Source organism: Podarcis liolepis (assembly GCF_965112155.1).
Source record: "Podarcis liolepis genome assembly, chromosome: 8".
Classification (NCBI taxonomy): Eukaryota; Metazoa; Chordata; class Lepidosauria; order Squamata; family Lacertidae; genus Podarcis; species Podarcis liolepis.
The window spans coordinates 62,113,217-62,137,023 of record NC_139560.1 but is presented as its reverse complement, the minus strand read 5'-3'; the positions used below and the strand labels follow the sequence as shown (position 1 = coordinate 62,137,023).

The following is a 23,807-nucleotide window of genomic DNA, read 5'->3' as shown; positions in this document are numbered from 1 at the left end:
TCCTACTGAAGTTGAAAAGTGTCCCCGGATTCATTGGAAAAAATCTGGTAACCTTATCATAGGAACATAGAAGCTGCCTTAGAGCAAGTCTGACCAATGGTCCTTCTAACTCACTGTTTTTTGCTAGCAGCTGTTTTCCAGGGTTTCATAGAGGTCTTCCCCAGCCCTACCTGGAAATGCCAGGAATCAAGCCTGACATCTTCTGAAAATAATGTATGTGCTCTGTCTCTGAGCTTTAGCCCTTTGCCAATCTTCCTTGTGTTTTGTATCTGCTTTTAAGGATCAGCCTGCATTTTACATCATTGTAGGAGCTTGGCATAGCACTTTGCAGAGTCTTTATTTCCATTATCTGTTGCTTCTGTGAAACACCAGATAACTCTTTCTCCTCGGTATTTATGAAAAGCACTTGCTTAGATAGTTATCACCTTGGTGCAATTTGAGAGTGTCTTACATTTGTATTTCTTGTTTTATAAAGCAAGGCTTGTTTCACTGATTTCTCCTGTTCTTTTAGCCTGAGGGTATTTGGTAGAAGCTACTCATACTAATTTCTGTAGTTAGTGGGAGGAGTACCTTGAGCTTTACTGGAATCTTAATTTAATAGACGTCTTCCCATCACTGCTTTCGTTTTCAAGAAATTTGGACGAAAGGACAAAAGCACACAATTAGACTAGTGTTTACTAGTCACCCAGATGAAGTAGTGGAGCAGTACTTATGGCAGCATTTCTTCCAGCCAATTAAAATATAATGTCACACAGACATATACATCTGCTGGTGAAAACCGAAAGCTGTTTTTAGTAGCATGACTGTGTTCTCTTGTAGCACCTGAAACTCTGGCAGCCCAGATGCAAAAGAGTAATGGGGAACTTGTTCAACTATGTGGACTACACTGGAAATATAAACTAACTTAAAGACTGAGGGAACGCTAGAAGCGGTAACTTGCCTCTTTTCAAAGGCAAAATTGTAGACAATCACACCTACAATGTATTTCTTAGTACTGTGGGCACTGCAAAGCAATAACTTGTTTTGTCACCAAATTTGCAAAACAGTCTCCAGCCCTATGCCTTGAGAAGCAAGTATTTGTATAGCTTGTGGAAAATGTTGCGCTCAGTGCTGTTGTGTTCAGTTCTGTGTCAATTTTAAGATTTATTGCATGAACAGTTCTTTTTTTTCAAGTAGAAAGTTATACTTAGAAGAAAATATGCTGCTAGCAAATCAAATGTTCCAAGCTAGGCTTGGTGTGATTAAAATATTTGGGAAGTTCTGTGTATTGATTGAAGGAAAGATGGCCAACGCAGAATGAAATATTTAAAATATGTGATATATTCTTTAAAGAGACTTGCTTAGTGTGTTAAGCATGCAGCTTCTGATTATTGTTCTTGGACCCATACTATGGAAAACAAATGTAAGAATCCAAATTCTTTCTTTCTGTATACTGTATTTCTGTTTGGGGATGTTTAATAGCTTAAGTATTTTGTGTCTGAATAATTTAAATGTCTTATAGCTGGGCCTGAAATTCCATTTGACTCTGGGGTGGACATGGCTGGTTGTTCACCAGTCTGCCCTTTTTATATGTAAGGCAGAGAAGTGGGTAGAGGGTGGGACCTGATTTTTAAAGAGGGTGAGTGATATTCCAGTGGGAGCTAGGATGCGGGGGGGGGGGAGGAATAAGGTTCACCCCCCTCAAAAGACCCCTCAAGCACCCCACTGCTATGTACTGTTGGTATAGTAGAGATCTTAACTGACCAGACAGGTTTTTATTTACTTTCGACCTTTAGAAAAGCCTGTCATTATGTTGGAGGGAAGGAATTGCCTTGGACCCTGTATAAAGTGGTTTTATGTTTTTAGTTTTTAAAACTGCCTTGACAGATTTACCTATAGAAATGGCATTAAAATATTGCAGATAAATACTAGTAGGAGCACCATCTTTTTTATTTTCATAAAGAGTAGGAGGGGAAAGAGAAAACAGTACTCAGTAATTTTATATATCTATATATATGCACACTGAAGTTGAGCTCCTTGTTGCAAATGTGGTTACCGCCATTGATTTCTGGAATGCCTGATGATGACAGCATCTAATTCAGAGGAGAGTCTGAGGGAGCCCTAATGTTAATGTCATTGTGAATCATAGAATGTTAGGTACTGCAGACATGAAATCTTTCATAGCAGCGAACAGTATCTTAAAGCTTCAACTGCTCCTGGTAGTGCTAAGTGTGTCTATATTAGATTGAAAGGATGTTTCTGGGTATGACTTTGTCTTTTGTATCAGGTTGTGGTTAGTTTTTTATAACTGAATATTCTTTATTAACAAGTTTTTGTTTTTTGAGAGCTTCTGTTTCAAGGCAAATAGCTAAAATGCAGTATCTCCTAGCTTGGATAGCTCAATTGGTTAGAACATGGTACTGTTAATGCCAAGGTTGCAGGTTTGATCCCCGTATGGGACAGTTGCATATTCTGGCATTGCAGGGGATTGGACTAGATGATCCTCAGGGTCCCTTCCAATTCTACAGTTCTATAATTCTATGACTATTATTTTTAGAAGTCAACAGCAGCCTCACTGTCAAGCGATTGCCATAGAAGTGACTTGACTCCTTAAATGTTGTACAGCTGTTCTGCAGTAAAAGTTTCGTTATAAAAGCAAGGTCTAAAAGATACAGGTTGTGGGGGGCAGGGAGAGACTGTTTTAGAAAGGACTTGCATAATAGGCGGAAACAGTATTTACATGAGACTATCAAAAATTGGGCCCAGCTGCATATGTGATAATTCCATGCACCAAGATTGAATGGGGCACAGGCTTCCAGCCTAGGCTCATCTTTCATAAACCTTGCTTCTTTCCATCAAATTCTTAAGAATTTTCTTGAGCTTCAATCTTGGGAGCCAAATAATATTTCTAATGTCCCATGACTATCTTATATTCAGCAACTGTTGGGACATCTGCAGAAAACTAAGGTTATTTTAGGACACAGCTGTGTGCTGTGTGGCTATGGTGAAGAAGTTCAAGAACCCTAAAGTCAAAGTCTGCTGGACTGGCTCATTCATCTCTATTGTAACAGCTTCCTCTTCTTTATCCACAATTTGTTTGTGACAAATTGATGTTTCCACATACTAGCTCTCCATTGGCAGAAAATTTAACACCATCTTTTGGGCAAGAGATTACAACAGCACCTCCAGTATGGTTCAGATATTGGCAGATAACGCAAAAATTCACCGGAAGGCATTTTCACCAAACAGCTGTTTTGACAAAGTAATATTGTAATGAATCATCATATGCTATAGCGAGGAAAGATAAACTTGTTTTCCTTCTCAGAAGTTATGTAAAGACCAAAAGTATATGGTTTCAAGGCTGCTGGAAACAATTGAGAAGGAAATTTAGCAAAATTATACAGTTCCTCTTGGTATGGAGTGACTTGGCTAAGTAGGTGTATATGCCCAAGGCAAAACTTACTTTAAAATGTAGAGTTGTTGGGATGCTAAAATTCATAGACATACCTATATTTTATCTTAGATAGTGCTATCCTATGCGTGTCTACTCAAAGTAAATTCCACTGATTGCAGTAGTGTTTAGTCCCATTTACCTGGGAGTAAATCTCATTGAACTTTATAATTAAAATTGGGATTCATCATCATTGAACTCCTGTGGGATTTACTTTCAATTAAGCAATGCATAGAATTGTGATCCAAAAACGCAATACACTGACTAGAACCTATTATGTATTCATGAAAGCATCACCTCCTACAACTGCTATGAATCTTGGACTTGCATTGGCAACATATGTAATCTAATTTAATAAATATGCTTCTATTGAATGTGCAGTCCTCCTGGTCTGCTTTTTGCTTCCTTCTACTTAATTTACTTCATGATTTGTATGAATGATAGTGCTTTGGGCCAACCAACTATTTAAAGATCTTTGGGTAAAACTCTTCATCAGGCAGAATGAACATTCTTCTTAGCACAAAAAAGTTGCAAGACTGAATGTGTATATTTTCATACTTTAAAATTGTTCATTTAATTCTGTGTATCTTTGCTGATTTTTTTCAAACAAACAAACAAATGTTGGTCCAGTAAAAGATACCTTCTTTGCTGATTCTGCATCACAAAACCTTTTTAGTTCTTTGTGTGGAGTAGGCAATGTTTCATGGCCTCAAAATAAATTTATAAAAGCTTTATATATTAAATATTTTAAAGCCTGCAAGTAGAACATTATTACAAATAAATGCAAGAATTGTCAACAGATGCAGAATAAATCAAAGCAGGTTTTATCAGTAACACATTAATATTTGTAATAAAGGGAGTAGAGTAAAAACACCAACATTGATTTCTTTTTATTTTTTAGCAGGCTACCGACCCATATAGTTAAGGGTATGCAGACTCTATCAGCATGAGTAAATTTTGCTCTGAATATGAAGCAACAGAAGTTTGGATTTTTTTGCCTTCCTGTTCTGAGGGCACCATCTGTTCTTGGCCTGGTAGGATTAGGCCCTGTTGAATGACCTTCCGTTCTGTTTGGGATAAATGATAATGTAAATAGTGTGTTAATGGATTTGACCATTCATCTGAATAGAAGCGCATAACTCTTTTCAGTTTGCGTTCAGAAGTGGGTGAGAGCTTTGAAATCTTCGATAATAAGGTGATAAACTTTAGTGATGATAAAACCTGTCAATGTCAGTCAATACATGAAGTTATAATACAACGAAAAAATATTCTAAATGGGATTTCTACACCTTACAATAATATTCATTAAGATAGACTTCAACAAAATAATAATAATAATAATAATAATAATAATAATAATAATAATAGATGATACTGTTATTATCTGTATTCCATGTCAGACCTGACAGATACTATGGTAAACTGTACCTGCTTGCCCTTTTGCTTATGTGTTGTTTGAAGTACTATGGGGGTTGTATTCTTTCACTTCAGCCTTTTTGACTTTTTAATCTCTCCCAAGTTCAGATTTTAAGGAAAGACCCATTACCAAAGCTATCATGGTAGTGGCTTGCAATTCCTTGGTTGGGTAAATGGAGAAGTGCTGCAAAGTTGAAGCAGGAAAGCCAGATAGGGAGTGAGAATCTGGTATCCAGCATAGCACAGGGTTCCAATTCCTGGTCAGGAACCACACTGCAATACCCGTCTGCTTTCTTTATATTTTTCCACTAACTGGGGAAATGCAGCACAGTGTTATTATAACAGCTGGCAGAGTTAAAAGGAACAAGTGTTTAGGTGGGTAAATGGAGCACAGGTTAGGAAATTATTCCTTTAACTTCATTTGTGATATTAAAATGGTGTTAACCTTATCTCTGTGAGAGGCATGTATAAAGATGGGTGTTTGTTTAAAGCCTCTGTTTAGTGTTTAAACTGAGGGCAGTGATCAAAGAACTTAATTGCCCCAGAACTGAGGCTTAAGCATTTGCTGCAGAATATGAAAGAGGTGAATTCAGAAGAAATGTCGTATTGAAGTGAAATAATGTGAACTTGAAGAGTAACAGCAGTCATAACTATTTTTCTTAACTGAAGAAGTAAACCCTAATGCTTAGGTTAAACATACAAGCTTGGTTGCTTAGAGCAGTGTTTCCCAACCTTTTTTGGGCAAAGGCACACTTGTTTCATGAAAAAAATCTCGAGGCACACCACCATTACAGCCCCGTGACGTCAGCGCGCAGCGTCACGCCGGGAGGGACGCATGAAAGTGTAAGTTTCAATTTTTTCCCCTCCCCCTTGCCTTCCTTCTGTGCCAACCGCCAAAAAGCCAAGAATCGCGGGACCGCCGGCGGAGGGGGGGAGGGCGAGCGGAGGCAGCGGCGAGCCCCGTTCCTCCCCATCCGCCCCATTCCGTGCAAGGAGCGCGAACAGATGTGAGAAGGGGGTCAAACCTGCGGGTCGGCGCCGGGGAACCTCCAAGCTTTGGGGGTGGGGGGGAGGAGGCAGCAAAGCGAGGCAGGAAGGAGAGCGTGGCTTGGCGAAGTACTCGGCGGCGAAGGCCAGCAGGTCCGGCGGCCGGTGCCGCAGCACCTCCACCATGTAGCCCTGCAGCAGCTCAGTCAGACCCGGTGGGATCTCGATGCTCATCTTGTAGCCGAGGCGCGCGGGAGACTCAACGGATGGGCCTGGGAGAGAGAGAGAGAGAGACACGACGGAGAGAGAGCGGGAGTCCCTGCTCGCCGTCGCCGCCGCTACAACTACTGTGGCGGTTGGTCGTGGCCGCCGCCGCCGCCGCCGCCCACCTCTATCTCTCCCCCTCAGCTTTCTACACGGGCCTGGAGCCGGAGGTGGGGGGTGGCCGCCCCCGCTTTCTCCGCCTCCACGTCCTGCCTCCTCCTCCTCGAGCCCTCCGTCAGCCCTGAGGGAACCGTCGCGCTCGCGCCGCCGCTCTCTGACACGCGAGAAAGAGAAAGGAATGGAGCGGCGGGGTAGTCGGGGGAAGGAGGGGCCGGAGCGGAAGCGCGAGGCGAGCTGCGCATGCCCAGCAGGAAGTGGCGGAGAGCGCCACAGAGAGAGAGAGAGAAGCAAGGGAGGGCGGGGAGTGGGCGGGAACACGCTTCATGCGTCACAATAACGGACAAGGGGCGCTCGAGGGATAGATTAGGACCTAATTTGACTTTTACAAAAAAAAAAAATATTTTTAATTTTTCCCACGGCACACCAGGCAACATCTCGCGGCACACTAGTGTGCCGCGGAACAGTGGTTGGGAAACACTGGCTTAGAGCATGGCGCTGATAATGCCAAGGTTGCAGATTTAATCCCCATTTGGCACAGCTACATATTCCTTCATTGCAGGGGCTAGGACTAGATGATCCTCAGGGTCCCTTCCAGTGCTACAGTTCTAGGATTCTAGGAAATTCTGTGTGTGTTGACATATGTGTGTGTGTGTTGAGGATTGTCTTGAAAGTGTCAAAACTGTACTTTCACTTATGGAGGAAAACATAACTTGCTGTGATGTTCTAGGTTTCTGTTAAAATTTGGCATGCTTGTGTATCCAAGTAGTTTGGGAGATGGATGCAGATTGAAAGCCAAGTGTTTTTCTTTTATATATATTTATGTACTTACTTGTGGTAGAATGCAGCTTGACATAGTTGACCAGCTTAATTCATGTTGTGTCTGCCTGTGGTTTGGTGTATGCAAACTTTTCTTCCACGACATCCTAATATCTTTCCAGCTGCTGGAAACTGCATTTAGGAGCTAAATACTTCTGAACAAAGAGCTGACTTTTGAGTCTGACCGCACCTGAACCTATGGTGTACATGCTTCCAATTATTGTACATTCTTCTCCAAATCAGTTTTTTAGCCAGGCCATGTCTTCTCAAGTATACTGCCACCTCATGACTATCCAGGTTTACTTAGAAATATTCAGTGGGTTTTATTCCAAGAAAGTGCATACCATTTCAGTCGAAACTAATTCAGTTCTTGAGGAACCAGGAATGTTCATCCTGTTCTGCAGTAAACTATAATATAGATCAGCCCTTGGAAATGTGAATAGGATCTTAGATTAAGCTTCATGTAATTTGTTAATCAGATGACACAGAGAGATTGCTGAGTGTCATCAGCGTATTGACAGTACTGGCACCGATGCCATAAAAATATTTCATTTTTAAGGCTCCTTGCATCATGTGGCCACATGAATTTAAATCACATTTAAGCAATTCCACATGCATAGCATCTTCATGGGTTTTCTTCAAATTTTAATTTCTATTTGTGCACCTGTGGCCTGTCAAAAACTGTCTTGTGAACTGAATTGCGAGACATGGCGGGCCCAGTTTAGTGCTGATAAGCCGGCACTTCCCCACTTCTGCCATATAGGACCTTTCTTAAAGGTAAAGGGACCCCTGACTGTTAGGGCCAGTCACAGACGACTCTGGGGTTGCGGTGCTCATCTCGCTTTACTGGACAAGGGAGCCAGCGTACAGCTTCCGGGTCATGTGGCTAGCATGACTAAGCTGCTTCTGGCGAAACCAGAGCAGCGCACGGAAACACTGTTTACCTTCCCACTGGAGCGATACCTATTTATCTACTTGCACTTTGATGTGCTTTCAAACTGCTAGGTTGGCAGGAGCTGGGACCAAGCAACAGGAGCTCACCCCATTGCGGGGATTCAAACCACCAACCTTCCGATCGGCAAGCCACGGTGCCACACGCGTCCCTCGGGGCCTTTATTGTGGGTCAGTGCCATGGCAGTTTGTTGGGTTAGCACCACAGCCCTATTGATGTCTATTCAGAAGTAAGTCAATAGGGCTTACTCCCAGAATTTCAACTTAAGTATGGGAATATAGGATCTTGAACACTGGACAATTTTGTCTTCTCTTTTTCCAGTTTTGTTCCTTTCTGCTTCACTGCCTTGCTTCAACTCCACCCTCACAAAAATGAAAGTGGTAAATAAACGAAATACTCATGACTAATAGGGAAAAGTATGGTCAGATAATGAGTGGCCAGATGAGAGCAGTTTATTTTCATCAGGTGAGAATGAACAGACCATCTTTTGTAGGTAAATTACAGTGTGAATTGGGACTTCCCTTTCACTCCACATTCTATTTTAGGCAAATTCTTGTGAGAACATCTGATGTCTGCAAGTTCAACCTTTCCAAATCTGTTGCTCTCCTGATGTTCTCTACCACTCCCTGACCAGTGGACACACTGACTGGGGCTGATGGGAGCTGGAGACCAACAACATCTGGAGTGAAATAATAATTCAGTAGGTGTTGTTCTGTCAAGTTCAAATATAAATGCAGTTTCTGGTTTTGTGCTTTGAAATCTTTTAACACACTATAGCAGATTGTATTAATATAATCACACATAAAGGATACAATATATTTGATTTGAAGCGCCTGGTACCCAAGTGTTTCTTTCAGGAAGGGAAGTGTATTTCTGGAAGCATTTTGGGAGGAGAGTTCTTCCCCTTTACGTGGTTTATTTACTTTGAAAGTGCTTGCAGCCCTAATTTGCAAGTATCTTTTGGTATGCTTTCTTCCATCTGCTCAAATGCAGATTTGTGTGTGCGTTTCCAACACTAAGAAAACAAAAAGAAATAGACTGCTGTTTCTTTAAGGCAACAATTAAATAGGGAGGGGTGAGGGTAATGTTTTGACTGCTGGCATTTGTGGCCTCTTGGCAGTGTTTCATATTCCTTTCGCTTGCGTAAGAGGTGGACCGTCTCTACTGTAGCTACTGTTGCCATGGAGAGATAGCGGGGGAGGATTCCTAGGATCCCTAAGCCTGTGAGAGATTACGTCTTAGAATTGCTCTCCGAATATAGCATGAGATGTGGCAGGGCAATTCAGGTGTATTATGGCACTGATAATGGGGAATGACCTGTCAGCTGTTGGGTAATGTGACTGTTCAAATGCTCTATTGTAATAGAATATGGGGAAAGGAATAAAGCCGTGCATATGAGTTAGTTTCAAAAGGGAGAGGATTATGAATTGTTGTGTTGGTGGGTGTCTCTTAAACAATGTTGCATTCCTTGGGTAAAATGGAGAAGTTTGCAATATTGTGGTGGGTATAAGGAAAAGGAGAGCACACCTATGTCGCCTCTATCTTGTACTTGTTATAGATTTGGCTATCACATGGTCAAACTTTAAAATTGCAGATTTTACGATGATAGTTTAATTGTTTTCAATCTCATAAGAGGCTACATTTGGTAATTGCCTATAGTGAAAGTTTTATGCTGTAATATAAGTGCACGTAACCCGAAATAAATCTCTATTTATGTGGAGGCTGTTAGTAAACACTATCTCAGTGCAGCAAATGTTGTGCCAGCCCAAGAGCTAGTCATTGAGAGATTTGTAGCATGAATGGAAGAAGGAACAGAGGAAGGCTTTGTCTGCTTTGGTAAGTTTTTCTGGTCATTTTTTGAATTCTTCAGTCATATACTTGGGCTCTGACTGGGCATTAGAACAAGAATAGCTGTTGCTAATCAGATCTTTTTAAAGCTCTGAGTTCTCCAGTTGTGAGTAACATTCTTGCCTTCAAATTTATTATGAGTCTGGAGGAATTATTTCCCTGTAACCTTTTTCTCCAGTAGCTATCTCTTGAAATAGTAACAGTAGAAACAACAACAGAACACTGGCCTTATGTATCTAAAATTAGTTAGGAATGTTTTTCAATTGTTTTGATGTTAATCAAAATCAGTTCTTTATATCTTGTGGCTTGGGCATTCCTGGGTATAACCTGCGAAGCATATGACAAATTCGTACCACTTTCATTTGCTATATAAGTGAATGCAAAACACTAAATTAATCCTCTGATTATCCTATGAAAAATGGTATGGAATGGTGGCAATCGGATGGAAAAAGGTATGGAATGGCGGGCAATAATCTTGAGAGCACATTTTACTGTACATTAGTTATAACCTTGTTGTTCCTGTTGGTGACAATTAATCGCCCGATCTTTTCCCAGTGTGATTGAAACTGCAGGTTAAGCATATTAGCTTTGAAAGACAGTTTATCCTGGATATAGAAAGCTTTTGCTTTCCTTACTACAAATATTGAGATATATTGTAGACAGTGCAGGTGTGATTTTGTGAAATGCATAGTAGAGATTAATCCACTGTCTATATACAAACAGTCACTAGTAGGACTTTATTGTACTAAAATTGTTTGAAATAGTGTCATGCTGCTTGTTGACGAAACCTTCCAGTGCTCCATGTCAAAAGTGTTATTTGAATTTGTGCAGTGTGTATATGTAATATATAGCGAGGGAGAGTAACAAGTGTAGACTTCTGAAATTCTCTCGGTAAAATAGGTGGTATTTATAGCTGGAAAGAAGATGAATAAGAATCTAACAATAAATAAATGTTCAAAGTTGCTTTACTTTTTGCCCAGCCACTCCAGCCATATTGAATATCTTAATAGACAATACTTCTAAAAGGATGAAATAAATGTTGACAAAGGTGCATGAATCTTAGCAAGAAGGTGGCTCACAAACTCTTTGATTTATTGCAGCAGTGTTATGCAATATTTCATGATCTAGGTAGTATGGAAGAGAAGAGAAGGAACAGTTTGGTTATGGTGGAATGATATAGCAAAGTGACTGATATTATTAATAGATAATTGTTTTAAAAGCAGAATGTTTGCTTTTACTTGTCATTCAACAAGTTACTTAAGTAACAATCAGATTTATCACTTCTGCAGATACTTCTTCAAGTATAAAACTAGTATTAGGAATATTACCATTTTAAATACTGTGGGGGTTGGTGCTTGGTGGTGTAATTCTTTCCAGCTATTTAAAGGTTAATATCCAACTGTTCTGCTTCAGTGATGTGATGGGGGATATTGTGCTGTAGTTCTATGAAACATAGCACCACTTTATTTTTATCGACTAGCTCCTTTTTTACAGCTCCAGTTTGTCTGTTTTATATTGTTACCTTTGGAAGATTAAGTTTTAAATATAACATTTTCCAAAGCCAGGATACTCTACTACAACGCTTGTTAAGGACACACGGTTCTATGATATTAGCTTTTCTTGGAATACATCTCTTGTTAAGTATTTTTGACTGAATATTAGCTAGGGTTATGGGAGTTATTTGGCAAATGGATCAAAATCAAGATTGTGTTACTTGACCTTAAAATTATTTTTGGCTGCAGTAGGCCTATGCAGCTGAAAGCAAAGAATGAATTGTTTGTTTGACAGTGACCTTTGACAGTGTAGGATTTCAGTAAATACTTCCTGTGGAAAGGAAGCAATGCATGACACATCTCCTGATTTAGTTCCAAAGTTCCTCTGAAGCTTAATGGATTTGTAGAAGGCCCTTGTCCATGTTATATATTTGAAGGGGTAGTTCTGCAGATCTAATTGAGATTGAATAGCAAATAGTAAATTGTGAATTCTGGCATTCTAGCAGAACGTATTAGAACTTCATCTTAATTAAAAAACAACAACAAATTGTACCTAGACTGCATGATGAGCTAATGAAAAACAAATAATTACAGGGAATTTATTTGCTATAGTTTAGAAACAAAAAGTGCCTGGTTAGTGTTCCATACAAATATTGTCATCCTGGGTCAATGCACTTGCCATTCTCTAGGCCATTTTAAGAAGCTAGAAATCCAGTTCTTGCACACACACCCCGAACATACTCCCCAAAGTTTCAAATTCTGAAGTGCCTCTTCAGAAAAAGTGCTGATAGAATTTGTGAATTAAAAGCTAAAATGTGAGCAAAAATATTCTTATTCTGTGGAACATGAAGAAAGTGTACATATTTTTAGTAGTTAAAAATCTGAGTCTAGCAAGAGTTGAAATTCATACAGGGGCATGTGAAACTACAAGTTTGTTGGAGATCTTATTACTGATTTGCAAGGTACTTGTGGGGCACAGGGGCTTGGTGTCCTTTTAATTTAGCCTTTCACATAGTAGGGAAATTTGCAAATTTCTCATGGTTAGCATCCCTAAATTAAAATAGCATTGCCACAACTGACTGCTGCCCAAATTATCTCATAAAGATTGACATTTCTATCCATGCCAACGGTTTATTCATGACCCAGAATTATGTTGGTCAAAAGAAAAGGGGTGGGGAAGAGTCAATACAGACATATAACATACTCTGACCAATAGGGTAAGCAAAAAGTACATGGAAAATGTACAACTCCTGTTTCCTGGAACAGGAAAAACACTCATTAGAATGATGAGTGAGTGGTACTGATTGAACAATTAAGAAAATGCTTTATGTCCTAGTCTAATTACAGCACAGCCAGGTCAGAGTTGATAAGAACTGCATACTTTCCCTGCCATCTGTCCATCTCCTCCCACGTGAGGGTAATTGGTCAAGGTGTTTCTCTAGATTACATTATCATTTGGGGAGGCCGTTGACCTAATTTTTTATAAAGTCAAATAGATAATGAGCGATCAGCTTAATAAACGGGGTCTTCTGGGAATTTCATGTCTCATCTGTTATGAGTTCGAGAAAGTTATATAACCAGATGAACATTGTGACCAGTGTATCTTATCCTTTTGTGAAGCTTGGTCCATTTTAATAACATTTATTAACGTGTCAGATTATCAATACTCCAGGGTCTCTCTGTGTTAGTTATTCTTCATCTTGCAGGCATCTTTGTATGCAGCATAATCCACTAAATTTGATGGGGATTATTTCCAGGCACACATGTAAAATTATGCTGTTAGTTGTAGCACCATCTTTTTTCCTGAAACAGAACAATTTATCAAGTATATCAACCCTTTAAGGCCTTATAAAAGAAACCCTCTTCTCCTTTTCCCTATTTTACCTAATATCAAGCCCCTATTGTCACCACTTGCTACCCCTTTCCTGTCTTTGATTTAGTTGCATACTGTATGAATGATCTCACAAATATAAATTTATTGAACTAATCAATTTAGAAGAAGTTTCCTGGTCAATGGACTGGAGAAAGGTGGGTTGGTTTAATGTGTGTGTGTTCAAACAATTGTGAGTTAGAGAACATAAGAGTAGACTTCAGAGGATGAAGCCAAAAATCAGCGGAACTTGCTAGTTAGCCCCCCACAAATTACTTGCTGCACACTTTTTACTTGCTTGCTTTTTAATCACAATGTGGGCCCTTCTTATGAGTAAAAAGCAGGCACTGGCTGAACTAGAAACACAACAGGGTGGTGGAGGAATCATGGAGCACTTCTCAGTAGCCCACTTGATTTATATGCATAAAAGCTCAGTGAGCTGACAACTGACTTGCAGATCAATCCATTGCTCTTTGGACAATCCAGTGATGTTCTATTTCCCTTCCTCCAAGGCCAGGAGAGAAGACACGGGCTGGTAAAGGTGGGAGAGATTGTTCTCTCCATCCTTTGCCAGCCTGCAAACTTGTCTGAAGGGAATTCCATGCACATTCTCTATGGAATTCTGCCTTGACAGCTGTTAAGACGCCTTGATGCTTAGGGTGCCTTAATCGATTAACATGATTGGAATATTTTAAAACTAAGATCTGATGAACCATGTTGAAAGTAATATTTCATCATATACTTATTGCATATACAGTCTGTTTTAGTTCATGTTGGGTGTGCCTGGTGAATGAGTCGGAGGAGAAGAGTGAGAAAATTTGTATGATGTAAAAGTAATGAAAAGACTTAGACATATGTTGTAATAAACTGGGTTTTTTTAAGCCCAATATGTACTGTTACAGATAAAGTTGGCATCTTCTCTGGCCATGGTTTGGCTTTAGCTGTGAACATATACAAAAGTCTAATACGAAATATATATTGCTTATGCAAATTAACATTGCTGATTATATAGATACACTGCTAATGAAGTGACAGTAAAAACAACAACAACCCACTCAGCATAAACTGTTAAATAGAGGCAGGCATCCTGTTCTGTTCTGTTCAGCTTAGCAATCAGTTTGGGCTTTGTTGCCCTTCATATTTTTATTCTGTTGCCATTTGTTTTGTTCAGCTAAAGCTTAAATTTCAATGGTAACACTTATAAATTGCATTAGAAAGATTACTACTTGGTAATCTGGAAATCAAATAGAAAATTGCATTTCCTTGAGGTCTTCCACTCAGGTTTGGGCCAGATCATAAAAATGCCCATCAAGAGTTGGAAGTTATTGGCACCTTCAATCTACTCTCATAGCCAGCTGTTTTCCACTCTATTGTCACATTTCATGTACTGGACTACCAATTACTTTTAACTCCTTTTGTAACCATGAATGTTAAATTTGGTCATTCTGTACCTACATTTTCATCAGTTACAGGGGGAAAGAACCTTTTCAGGAGATTAGGGTGCAACCCCCACATTTTGCAGATGTCTTCCTGAAGAAGAGCTCCTAGTCAATCATATTATCAAAGTCCACAGGACAACTAATAGCTTCTGCTGGCTAATTGTGCAGGTACAATGGTGACAGAGAAGGAGGATTTCTTTGCCTCCACTGCAACCACAGGGTAAGCCCTAAGGTGGACTCTAACCTATATTATCCAATAATTCCTGTTTCATTTGTTTGGAATGTTTTTAGTTTTAGTTCTATGTTTGATAAGTGCCTTGAGTTTAATTTTTTAAAATAGAAAGGTAGGATATAAACTTCAAAATGCATGTTTTATCAGGAGAGCCTTTCCACTAGTGGATGAATGATACTCCTGTCACTAGCATCTTGCCTAAAAGATCACCTCATCCCTTACACACACAACTGATTGCTGCCTTGTGCAAGAGAGGGCATTCTGCAAATACCATCCTATTCAGGAGGTCTATTCCGTGTGATGTCGGAATCAGGCCCTTAGTGTGACAGCAGCTATCCTTTGGAAACACGCCCCCCCCCCCCCGGTGATGCATATTACACATGCATTTTTATTGCCTTTTCAGCACCTGCTTAAAGTATTCTTCATTCAACAAACCTCTTAAAATCCTTATCCCAACTGGGATTTGAATTGATTTTAAGCATGTGCTGTTGTTGTTTCAAAGTCTATTTATAAATGCAATTGTTTTAACTGTTTTTATATTTGTCACTATTTTATTTATATTACTATATTTTCAATCACTTTGAGACACTGTTTGAAATTTGCCAGGTACCAGGCACATTTTGCACCTGGCTATTGGCCATTTGCAACCAAGTGAAGATTCCCGGGTGCCAGGATGGCACCTGACATTTCCACCATCTGGAGGTGCATGCCTGGGGATCCTTGACTCTTTTCTGTTTTCACACACTAACAACACATCATTTAGAATCTTATCTGGGATATTTCAGTTGTATTAAAAATACGACTTTTGAGCCAGCTGGCCCCAAAATGGCAACTAGACATTCCATTTGGTGATTGTTACCCTATTATTTATGATTTATTTGTTTATTAAATTTATATGCCGCCCTTCATCCGTAGATCTCAGGATGGTTCCCAACATAAAAACACAAAATACATAATAAAAACAAGAACACACACACACACAAATAACCCCCCTATCCCTTCCCACAAACACATTTAAAAGGGCATGGGAACCTAATCAGCCAAAGGGAGTTCCTAGGGAGTGGCTACATCTTGGCCTTCTAGAAGCACGGGTAATTCAGTGGCAATTGCAACAGAATTATTACCTTTTCCACCCCTGGAATTAAACGCAGTGCCAACACGATTCCTTCTCTTTCCCATTTCTGCCAACGGTAAAAGACAGTCTGTACTTTTGAGGGGGGAAATTGCATGGTACAGCCCTTGGGAGACTCACTACCACTTTGGAATTCTTGAGCGATTTCCCATTTGAAAAGGCTTCCTACACAAGCTGGGCTTCGTAGGGAGAAGATTTCTAGCATGGCATTCTCCATGACATATTAAAACAACAAAGGCTTGTGGCGCGTTGAACACAAATAGATTGTGGCAAAAGCTTTTGTGCACTAGAATCCCCTTCTTCATACACTTTGTGCACTCCCATCAGATGCATGGGAGTGTTAACATTTTGTATGTACTTATAGAAAAGAACATTGGTATTGAGAGAGAAATGGCAAAATAGCAACAAGAACAAAAACAAAAAAGAGCCTGTGACAATTTTTAAGTTTATCTTGCGTTGTCCTGGACCATACTACTTGCCATTCATGCTTTTGAGCCCCACTTTTGCCTGTTCATGTGTGAATAAAATCACCCGTTCTAAGAAACAACTCTAGCAGGCTTGACATTTTTTTAAGCATGTCAGACAACATCAGTGATGATGTCACATGCATTATCCCAAAGTATTCATAAGACTTAGTAGACAATATTCCACATTTTTATTTTTGGGTATAAAGAAGCATAACACTGCTGGCATTTTTTAAAAAAATGTTTACATTACTTTCCTTTTTCCCTTTGCTCGCTGTGATCAGGGTTAGAGCAGCTTCAGAAACTTGGTGGCTCAGCCACCTGTGTCAAAGTTTTTTATATTTATTGTTCCATTATAAATATATGCTTGTGTATGTGTGCACACGTTTGGAGTTCTGATATCTGTTCATGATGCCAGAGCTCATCGTTCCCTGGAGAGGAGAAACCTTGAAGCCATGGATGAAGGAGCTGCAGAGGCTGTGGTAATGCTTATGGTGGCAGTTAGAGCTAGAGATGCTTTCAGTAAAGCTTTAATGTACTTGCGTCCATGATTCTGCTAGAGCTAGTACACATATATTCATGGTGTGCTCATGTAACAGCTGCTGCTAAGTAACTTACTGCTTTAGTGAGACTTGTATGGAAATGGGTTTTGGAACAAGAGTGTTCTTCCTAGGAATAACCTCTCCTTTGTAGAGTATTGGGGTTTTAGTATAGGTCCAATGTTTTGCTCAGCTTGCTGGCCATCATGTCAAACGTAACCATCAAGAACTTGGCTCCCAGTACGTTTCCGAGCACAATTCAAAGTGTTGGTGCTGACCTTTAAAGCCCTAAAGAGCCTGAAGGAGCGTTTCCACCCCCATCATTCAGCCTGAGATCCAGCTCCGAGGGTCTTCTGACAGTTCCCTCGCTGCAGAGAGTGAGGTTACAGGGAACCAGGCAGAGGGCCTTTCTTGGTGGTGGCACCTGCCCTGTGGAATGCCCTCCCATCCGATTTCAAGGAAATAAACAACTATCTGTCTTTTCGAAGACATCTGAAGGCAGCCTTGTTTGGTGAAGTTTCTAATGTTACATATTTTATCGCTTTTTAATTCTGTAGGGAGCTGTCCAGAGTGGCTGGGGAAACAAAGCCAGATGGACGGGGTAGAAATAAATAAATAAATAAATAAATAATTTATTTATTAGAACTGCAGCAGTATTCGTAACAAAATCAAACTACACATTGCAATGTTTGGGCATGTAATCATTAGCTCAGGATTCCACAACCTTGGCCCTCCAGATGTTTTGAGACTACAGTTTCCATCATCCCTGACCACTGGTCCTGCTAGCTAGGGATCACGGGAGTTGTAGACCAAAAACATCTGGAGGGCCTAGGTTGAGGAAGCCTGCATTAGCTCGAAAGTCTTTTCTCACTGCAGAGAAAGGTTGGGATTTTTTTTTAAATCCCCGCCACGTTTTTTCTCCCAAATGCTTCCTCTCCCCCAAGTTCTGTACCTATGTTTGTGAGATCAGCACCAATCTATAGCACTAATGCCAGGAATAAGTAGAAACTGGGAAAATGCCTGAGAGGGGAGAGTTAAGCACCCCTTTCTTCCCTGCAAAGAGAATTTTCTGCAACTGAAACAACCAGTTTTGCTCCAGGACTATTCCTGTACCAGACTGGGCAAGTTACTTAGTCTCAAAGCAAACTTTGTGCATTCTGTCTCAAGCAGATTTAAGCTAAGTTGTGGACATGACCTGCTTCTGAATTGGCATATGAATTCTACCAGATGAGGACTTTAAGAGTTTTCTTGGCAAAGAGAGCTCAGTCGAGTGTAGACTAATAATCTCTCTACAGCACTAGGAAGACGACAGAATTGTGTACAAAAAAATTCTAATTAAATGCTCAGTACTATTAGCTTATTCACTATTTTTCATATATTAGGTACATTACAGCCTGGTGCTCATTCTGACCTGTACAAAGCTGACTCCTAGTGGTAAATCTAAGGTGGTACAGGTTTCTTTGTTTCTGCAGTCAGGTCTGTTTTGGATACCATCTTTAATGCCTGTATTGTACACAAATATAGCCTTTAAATCCTACCTTTAAAGTAAAACATGCACGTTATACATGCAGTTTACAACTTTTTCAAATACTTCAATAGGCATGGGAGAAGTCTTAATTTATAATAACTACACTACACTTGGATTTAGAACCAAGTTATATTATTCTGGTTAACGTGAACCATCTCCGGTTTAGGCTTCAGAATTTTGTCAGTGTGTTATGTATGACTGGTGGCGGGGGGAAGCTAATCTTCTGATTTTTAAAATATAAATACTAGCACAATGGTGTAGGAAATCCTGTTTGGAGAAACAGAATTAAAACAAGCATGAAGAATCCCTAGGCCTGGGGTAGACAATGTGTTGCCCTCCAGATATTATTGGACTCCTCTGGGCCAGCTAGCATGGTCAGTTGCATATCTAGAGGACACTACGTTGGCTTTGTGTGCTCTAGACATTCAAATACAAAACACAATAAGCAAAAGGCATAAATCTAATGCACCAAATGCATTAGTCTTAACAAATAGATGATTGCCATAGGGTTCTCCCCGCCCACCCCCTTACAATTTGTGCTTAACAATTTCTGTTCTTTTTGCAGACATTTGGACCTTTTAAAAAATATGTTTGAATTCGTATTTGCCGGTTAGAATGAATGGGGAGAAAAGGAAAGGCTCGTTGTGCAAGGTTTTAAGTAATTGTGAAGAATAGAGGGATAAGGTTTTTTCTGTGGACTCTTGCATAGACAGGCTTTGGGTGGTACCTAGTCAGCAGGCTCGTTACTATGGTTATGTAGTCCCTTGAATGGGGGAGCACTTGCTGAAAATAGAGAACCTATGCATCTTGACGGTCTGAGAGTTTCAAGATATTCTTGAAGCACCATCTGTTTGAGCCCATCTGTTTCCCCTCAACCTGTGACAAATCACTAAAAGTGCAGTTCTAAATACTCCGTTTAGATTGCAATTACCAAGCATCTGAAAATATAGGTAGTGGCCAGTGATGTGAAACCCCTGCATATTTGACTAAAGCAAATAACATTATCATTGTGGCTAGGGGGTAGCCACATGACTGTAATGCTAAGCCAGAAAGCTCCTCCTGATGGTCTGTTAGTAATGAGGGTTGGGTGACTAGCAGATTCAGGCCTGGTTCACACAGAACAACACCATGGTAAATGTTAACCGTAGTTAATATTAACCAGAGTTAAACCTCAGGTTGTACATCACATAATAATTAAAAACTGTAGCAAGAGCAGTCCAACCTTGAGAGTGGTTTGAATTTGTTCTGTAAACCGCCCTGAGACCTCCTTGTTTAGGATGGTATATAAATTCAATAAATAATAATCATTTTCCCCCCACTCTTGCATCACAGCTTTTGTTGCTTTTGAGTGGTGACAGCTCCTTAGCCATAGGTAAGGAGGACGTTCTCAAAATGATAAGCTACGGTTAACTGTAACTAAAGTTTATCAACCAGCAAACCTTGATTAACAAGCAAGCCTTAACCATAGCTAATAAATCATAGTTAATTTGCTGGGTGAGGTTCATACATAATATTAACCAATGGTTTATGTGCAAACCAGACCACTGACACCTTGCTGGATTACCAAGAATAGCATCAAATTTTTGTTGGCATCTGTCTGTCTTGAGAGACGGCCATACTACCGAGGATGAAGTCAAACCACTGAAGAATTATATCACCTACTGTGGCTGCAGAGACTGGTAACTCATAACTGCTGCCTCCCCTGTGGTTTTTGCTGTGTTTGCAACACCAAAGTGACCTATCTGGGGTGGACCAAATGCAGTAATAACATTTCTATGTATGCTTATAGTAGGATAGGGAAATGTATTCAGTGTAATTCTCCTCCTTCATAACTTAATTTGTTACAATTTATACTCTGCCTTTCTACAGAAACTGTACTTAAGGTGGTTAATAACTTAACAACAACAATAAAATTACAGATATTAGCCTGATGCACCATTTTCTTTCACTCTGTCCTGTCTTTGGAACATTTTGGGATGGAAGATATAGATGTAAATGTCATTAATGGAAACCTTTGCTTGCTTTATGTGCACACAACTGTTTGTTTAGACTAATTGATAGGGCTATTCTGAAGGGCTCTGGGAAGCTTACACAAATATTTACAATTTTACCCGGGAGGGGGGGGGGGACACACACTGAAGTAGTAAAACATTCCTCTGAAAAGCCTCCAAAATAGTCAGTGCCCTTTGTATTTCATGTACAGAATAGCTGGCAGATTCTTGATTTGGACTATTTAGCTTTGCCAGGTAGCCACTTTGATCATAGTGAATCTGATACTTTCCTCTTTTTGCCTAAGAAATTCCATAAGTGAGATTCATAGAATTAGGCCTTCTCTTTCCATGTGCTCTAGGTGGACTCTTTGTGATGCACCTTCAACATGCAGTTGTCCTCGGTCCTCCTTTCTGCCTAATTTTAGCAGGGTGGTTCTCCACCCTTCTCACCTGGAGATGCTATAGCAAGCCAAGTGCCTGTTGATTTTTAAATCATTTTTGTTTTTTGTACTGATAAACACACATGGTAGCTAAAGCCCAGGAAGCAGGCACCCCAAAGGAACTGACTATGCCTACCATGCTATTCTGTAAAGCATTTGTGAGATACTGTATATTTATAATTCTGATGGTGCCCAAACATATGTTTCCACTGAGACAAATGAAATCCAAATTACATGGGTTGCAACTTTTGTTAATAAAATGAACCACCTGCTTGTCTGTGCGTTTAGTTCCCACTTTATGATTTTGGCATGTTTAAGCCTGGATTTTCTCTGGCCTGCTTTTGTGTTCAGCCTACTATTGGCCTAAACTGGGCTGATACTGTAGCCCCATTCATTTGAATACAGGAGTTCCCCTGTTTTCATATGTGAAAGGTTGGAGACTGCTTGGTGTATGTTCTTGAATGCTAATAAAATTGAACTGAGGGCCAGTTTTCAAGGTAACTTTAATGTGTGTTAGTAGGATTGTAAGATACGTCTGTGCTGTGCACTTGATTGTTATCAAGTAGGTTGCATAATATATATTCAGATTAGAAAGCAAAGTTGCATAATACAGTGGTACCTCGGGTTACAAACACTTCAGATTACATACGCTTCAGGTTACAGACTCTGCTAACCCAGAAATAGTACTCCGGGTTAAGAACTTTGCTTCAGGATGAGAACAGAAATCGGGCTCTGGCGGTGTGGCAGCAGCAGGAGGCCCCATTAGTTAAAGTGGTGCTTCAGGTTAAGAACAGTTTCAGGTTAAGAATGGACCTCTGGAATGAATTAAGTACTTAACCCGAGGTACCACTGTATATATTCAAATTAGAAAGCAAAGTTGTCTTCTCTATAGGGAAAAGGGAAGCTGTATGGATGAATATCACATTTATGTGGCATGTTAGTATTTGAAAATGAACTCCACCTGAAAGGCCACCCAGCAGCAATGGGGACTATTTTTTATGTAAAATTATGTATGAAATAATTCAAATCTAGATTTAGTGTGGTGGTTAGAGTCCAGGATTCAACCCCCCTCCCCACTCAGCTGTGATTTGGGACCATTCACAGTCTGTCTCTCAGCTTAGTCTGTCTCACAGGGTTGTTGTGAGGATAAAATGGGGAGGGGGAGAATCATGTAAGCCACCTTGAGCTCCAGGAGGAAAGGTGGGCAAAAAAAGTAATAATACTGTGATCATGGCCAACTGTAACACAGTTCCCCTTGAAACTATACAGGTACTAATTAATTTTCTCCACCATCAAAAACATAATTAAGCCTTCAGATAGGCTATTAATGCAGTTCTTAAAAACAACATCCTTTTCTCCCTTAGGACAACATCTTCAAGAATTAAGGTACCAAAAGTTGATATTTGAGACCTAGGTGGTAGACAGGTTTTTGCTATTCCTCTTCTCAGAAGAACCTTTGACATAAGGCAGAACTTAGAACCCTCAAAAATTAGAAGATAATGAGTTTACCAATCCATGTGGGGCCTGATAAACCTGCTATCAATAGGACAGAGAAGGCTTTTGAATCCAGAAATCATGACAGCCTTCTTGCTATTTGAATACAAGCTCAACCAGACTCTTGAGTCTCAAAGCACAGAGACATGAGACCATCTTAGTAACAGAGGTTGTATACTTAACAAAATCATTAATATGCCAGTACACGTGTAGGAATTTTTCCATCATAAATTGTGCAGATGCCTGCCTGACCTATGTAGGTGCATTTTGATACCTTCTGCTCTGTATAAAAAGTCACATTGCTTGTTTTTACTTTGCTGGTTTACACATTTTGCAGGTAGCTTACCTGGCTTTGGAGAGACTATAATGTCACCAAGAAATTCATTCCTGTAGTTTCACAAATAGGATTTATTATATAATTAAAAATAAGTTAGCAAATGTAAGCACAGGAAGGAACCCGCACAGATGTACATCCTGGTTGTGCATTCTTAAACACCAAAGAATCATTCCTATTGCTACTGTAATCAATGTTAGAACTCCTATGAGCTCAAGTGGAATCATGATTATAGCCTGGGAATCATCCAGATATCATTATTCTCAAACACTTGTCATTTAGGAGATAGATTGATACATTATCATGTGTGATTCCCCCCCCCCCCCTTGAAGTTTTGTGAGTAGTTTATACTATTGAAATAATATTAAAGTAAATTATCAATAAAAAACATTTGTTGCCACAGCTAATATCTTACTGAACTGAATATAGTAACAAATCCTATTCTGGGAAACAAATAAGACTTGCTCTCAGTAATGAGAAGTAAAGCCATTATGTAATGCTACTTGTGTACTGTAAATGGATGTCTTAATCTAATGATTCAACGAGTGACCTTTGCTACCATGTCGTTTGCCCAATGGCTGCTTGTCCTCAGATTTTAAAAAACAATTAACACAGACACAGTGTCTTTCAGGGAGATGCTGCAGTTTCCATTTCTAAACCAATGAGAATGAGCAGTGATTTATCTTTTTCCTTTTTCGATAACTTTTTCATTTTATTAAAACAGCAGACAAAAATTAAAAGATGAGAAACAAAACTAAGAAATAGGCACGTAGAGTGTGTAGTTGCATATGAAGTGCATGTAAAGATTATCAGTTTTATCAAATCATCAAGTCTAGTTCCAGATTTGCCAGGCTTGTGACGAGGGTTGTCTTGAAAACGATGATTCTGCTGTGTGTGTCATAAAGGAATAAAAAGTGTCTGGAGTTTCTAGTCCTTTTCAAAATCTCAGATCATGCTTGGTTTCCTCCACTATAGATTTATTCCAGAGTACAGTAAGTGGTACCAAGCGTCCAGTGTA

The 23,807-nt window shown here is 39.8% G+C and overlaps 1 protein-coding gene across 9 annotated transcripts in view; it reads left to right on the top strand.

Moving 5' to 3' along the window:
* HIVEP1 (HIVEP zinc finger 1) overlaps nucleotides 1-23,807 on the top strand; it is an 88,052-nt gene that overhangs the window by 25,428 nt on the left and 38,817 nt on the right. The window contains exon 1 of one of the 9 annotated variants that reach the window (XM_083518925.1): nucleotides 9,188-9,821. The exons of the other annotated variants lie outside the window; for them this stretch is intronic. Coding sequence (XP_083375051.1) covers nucleotides 9,785-9,821 — 37 coding nt within the window. The 5' untranslated portion in view covers nucleotides 9,188-9,784. Of the gene's footprint in view, nucleotides 1-9,187; nucleotides 9,822-23,807 lie in introns of those variants that run through there. 9 annotated transcript variants of the gene reach the window in all.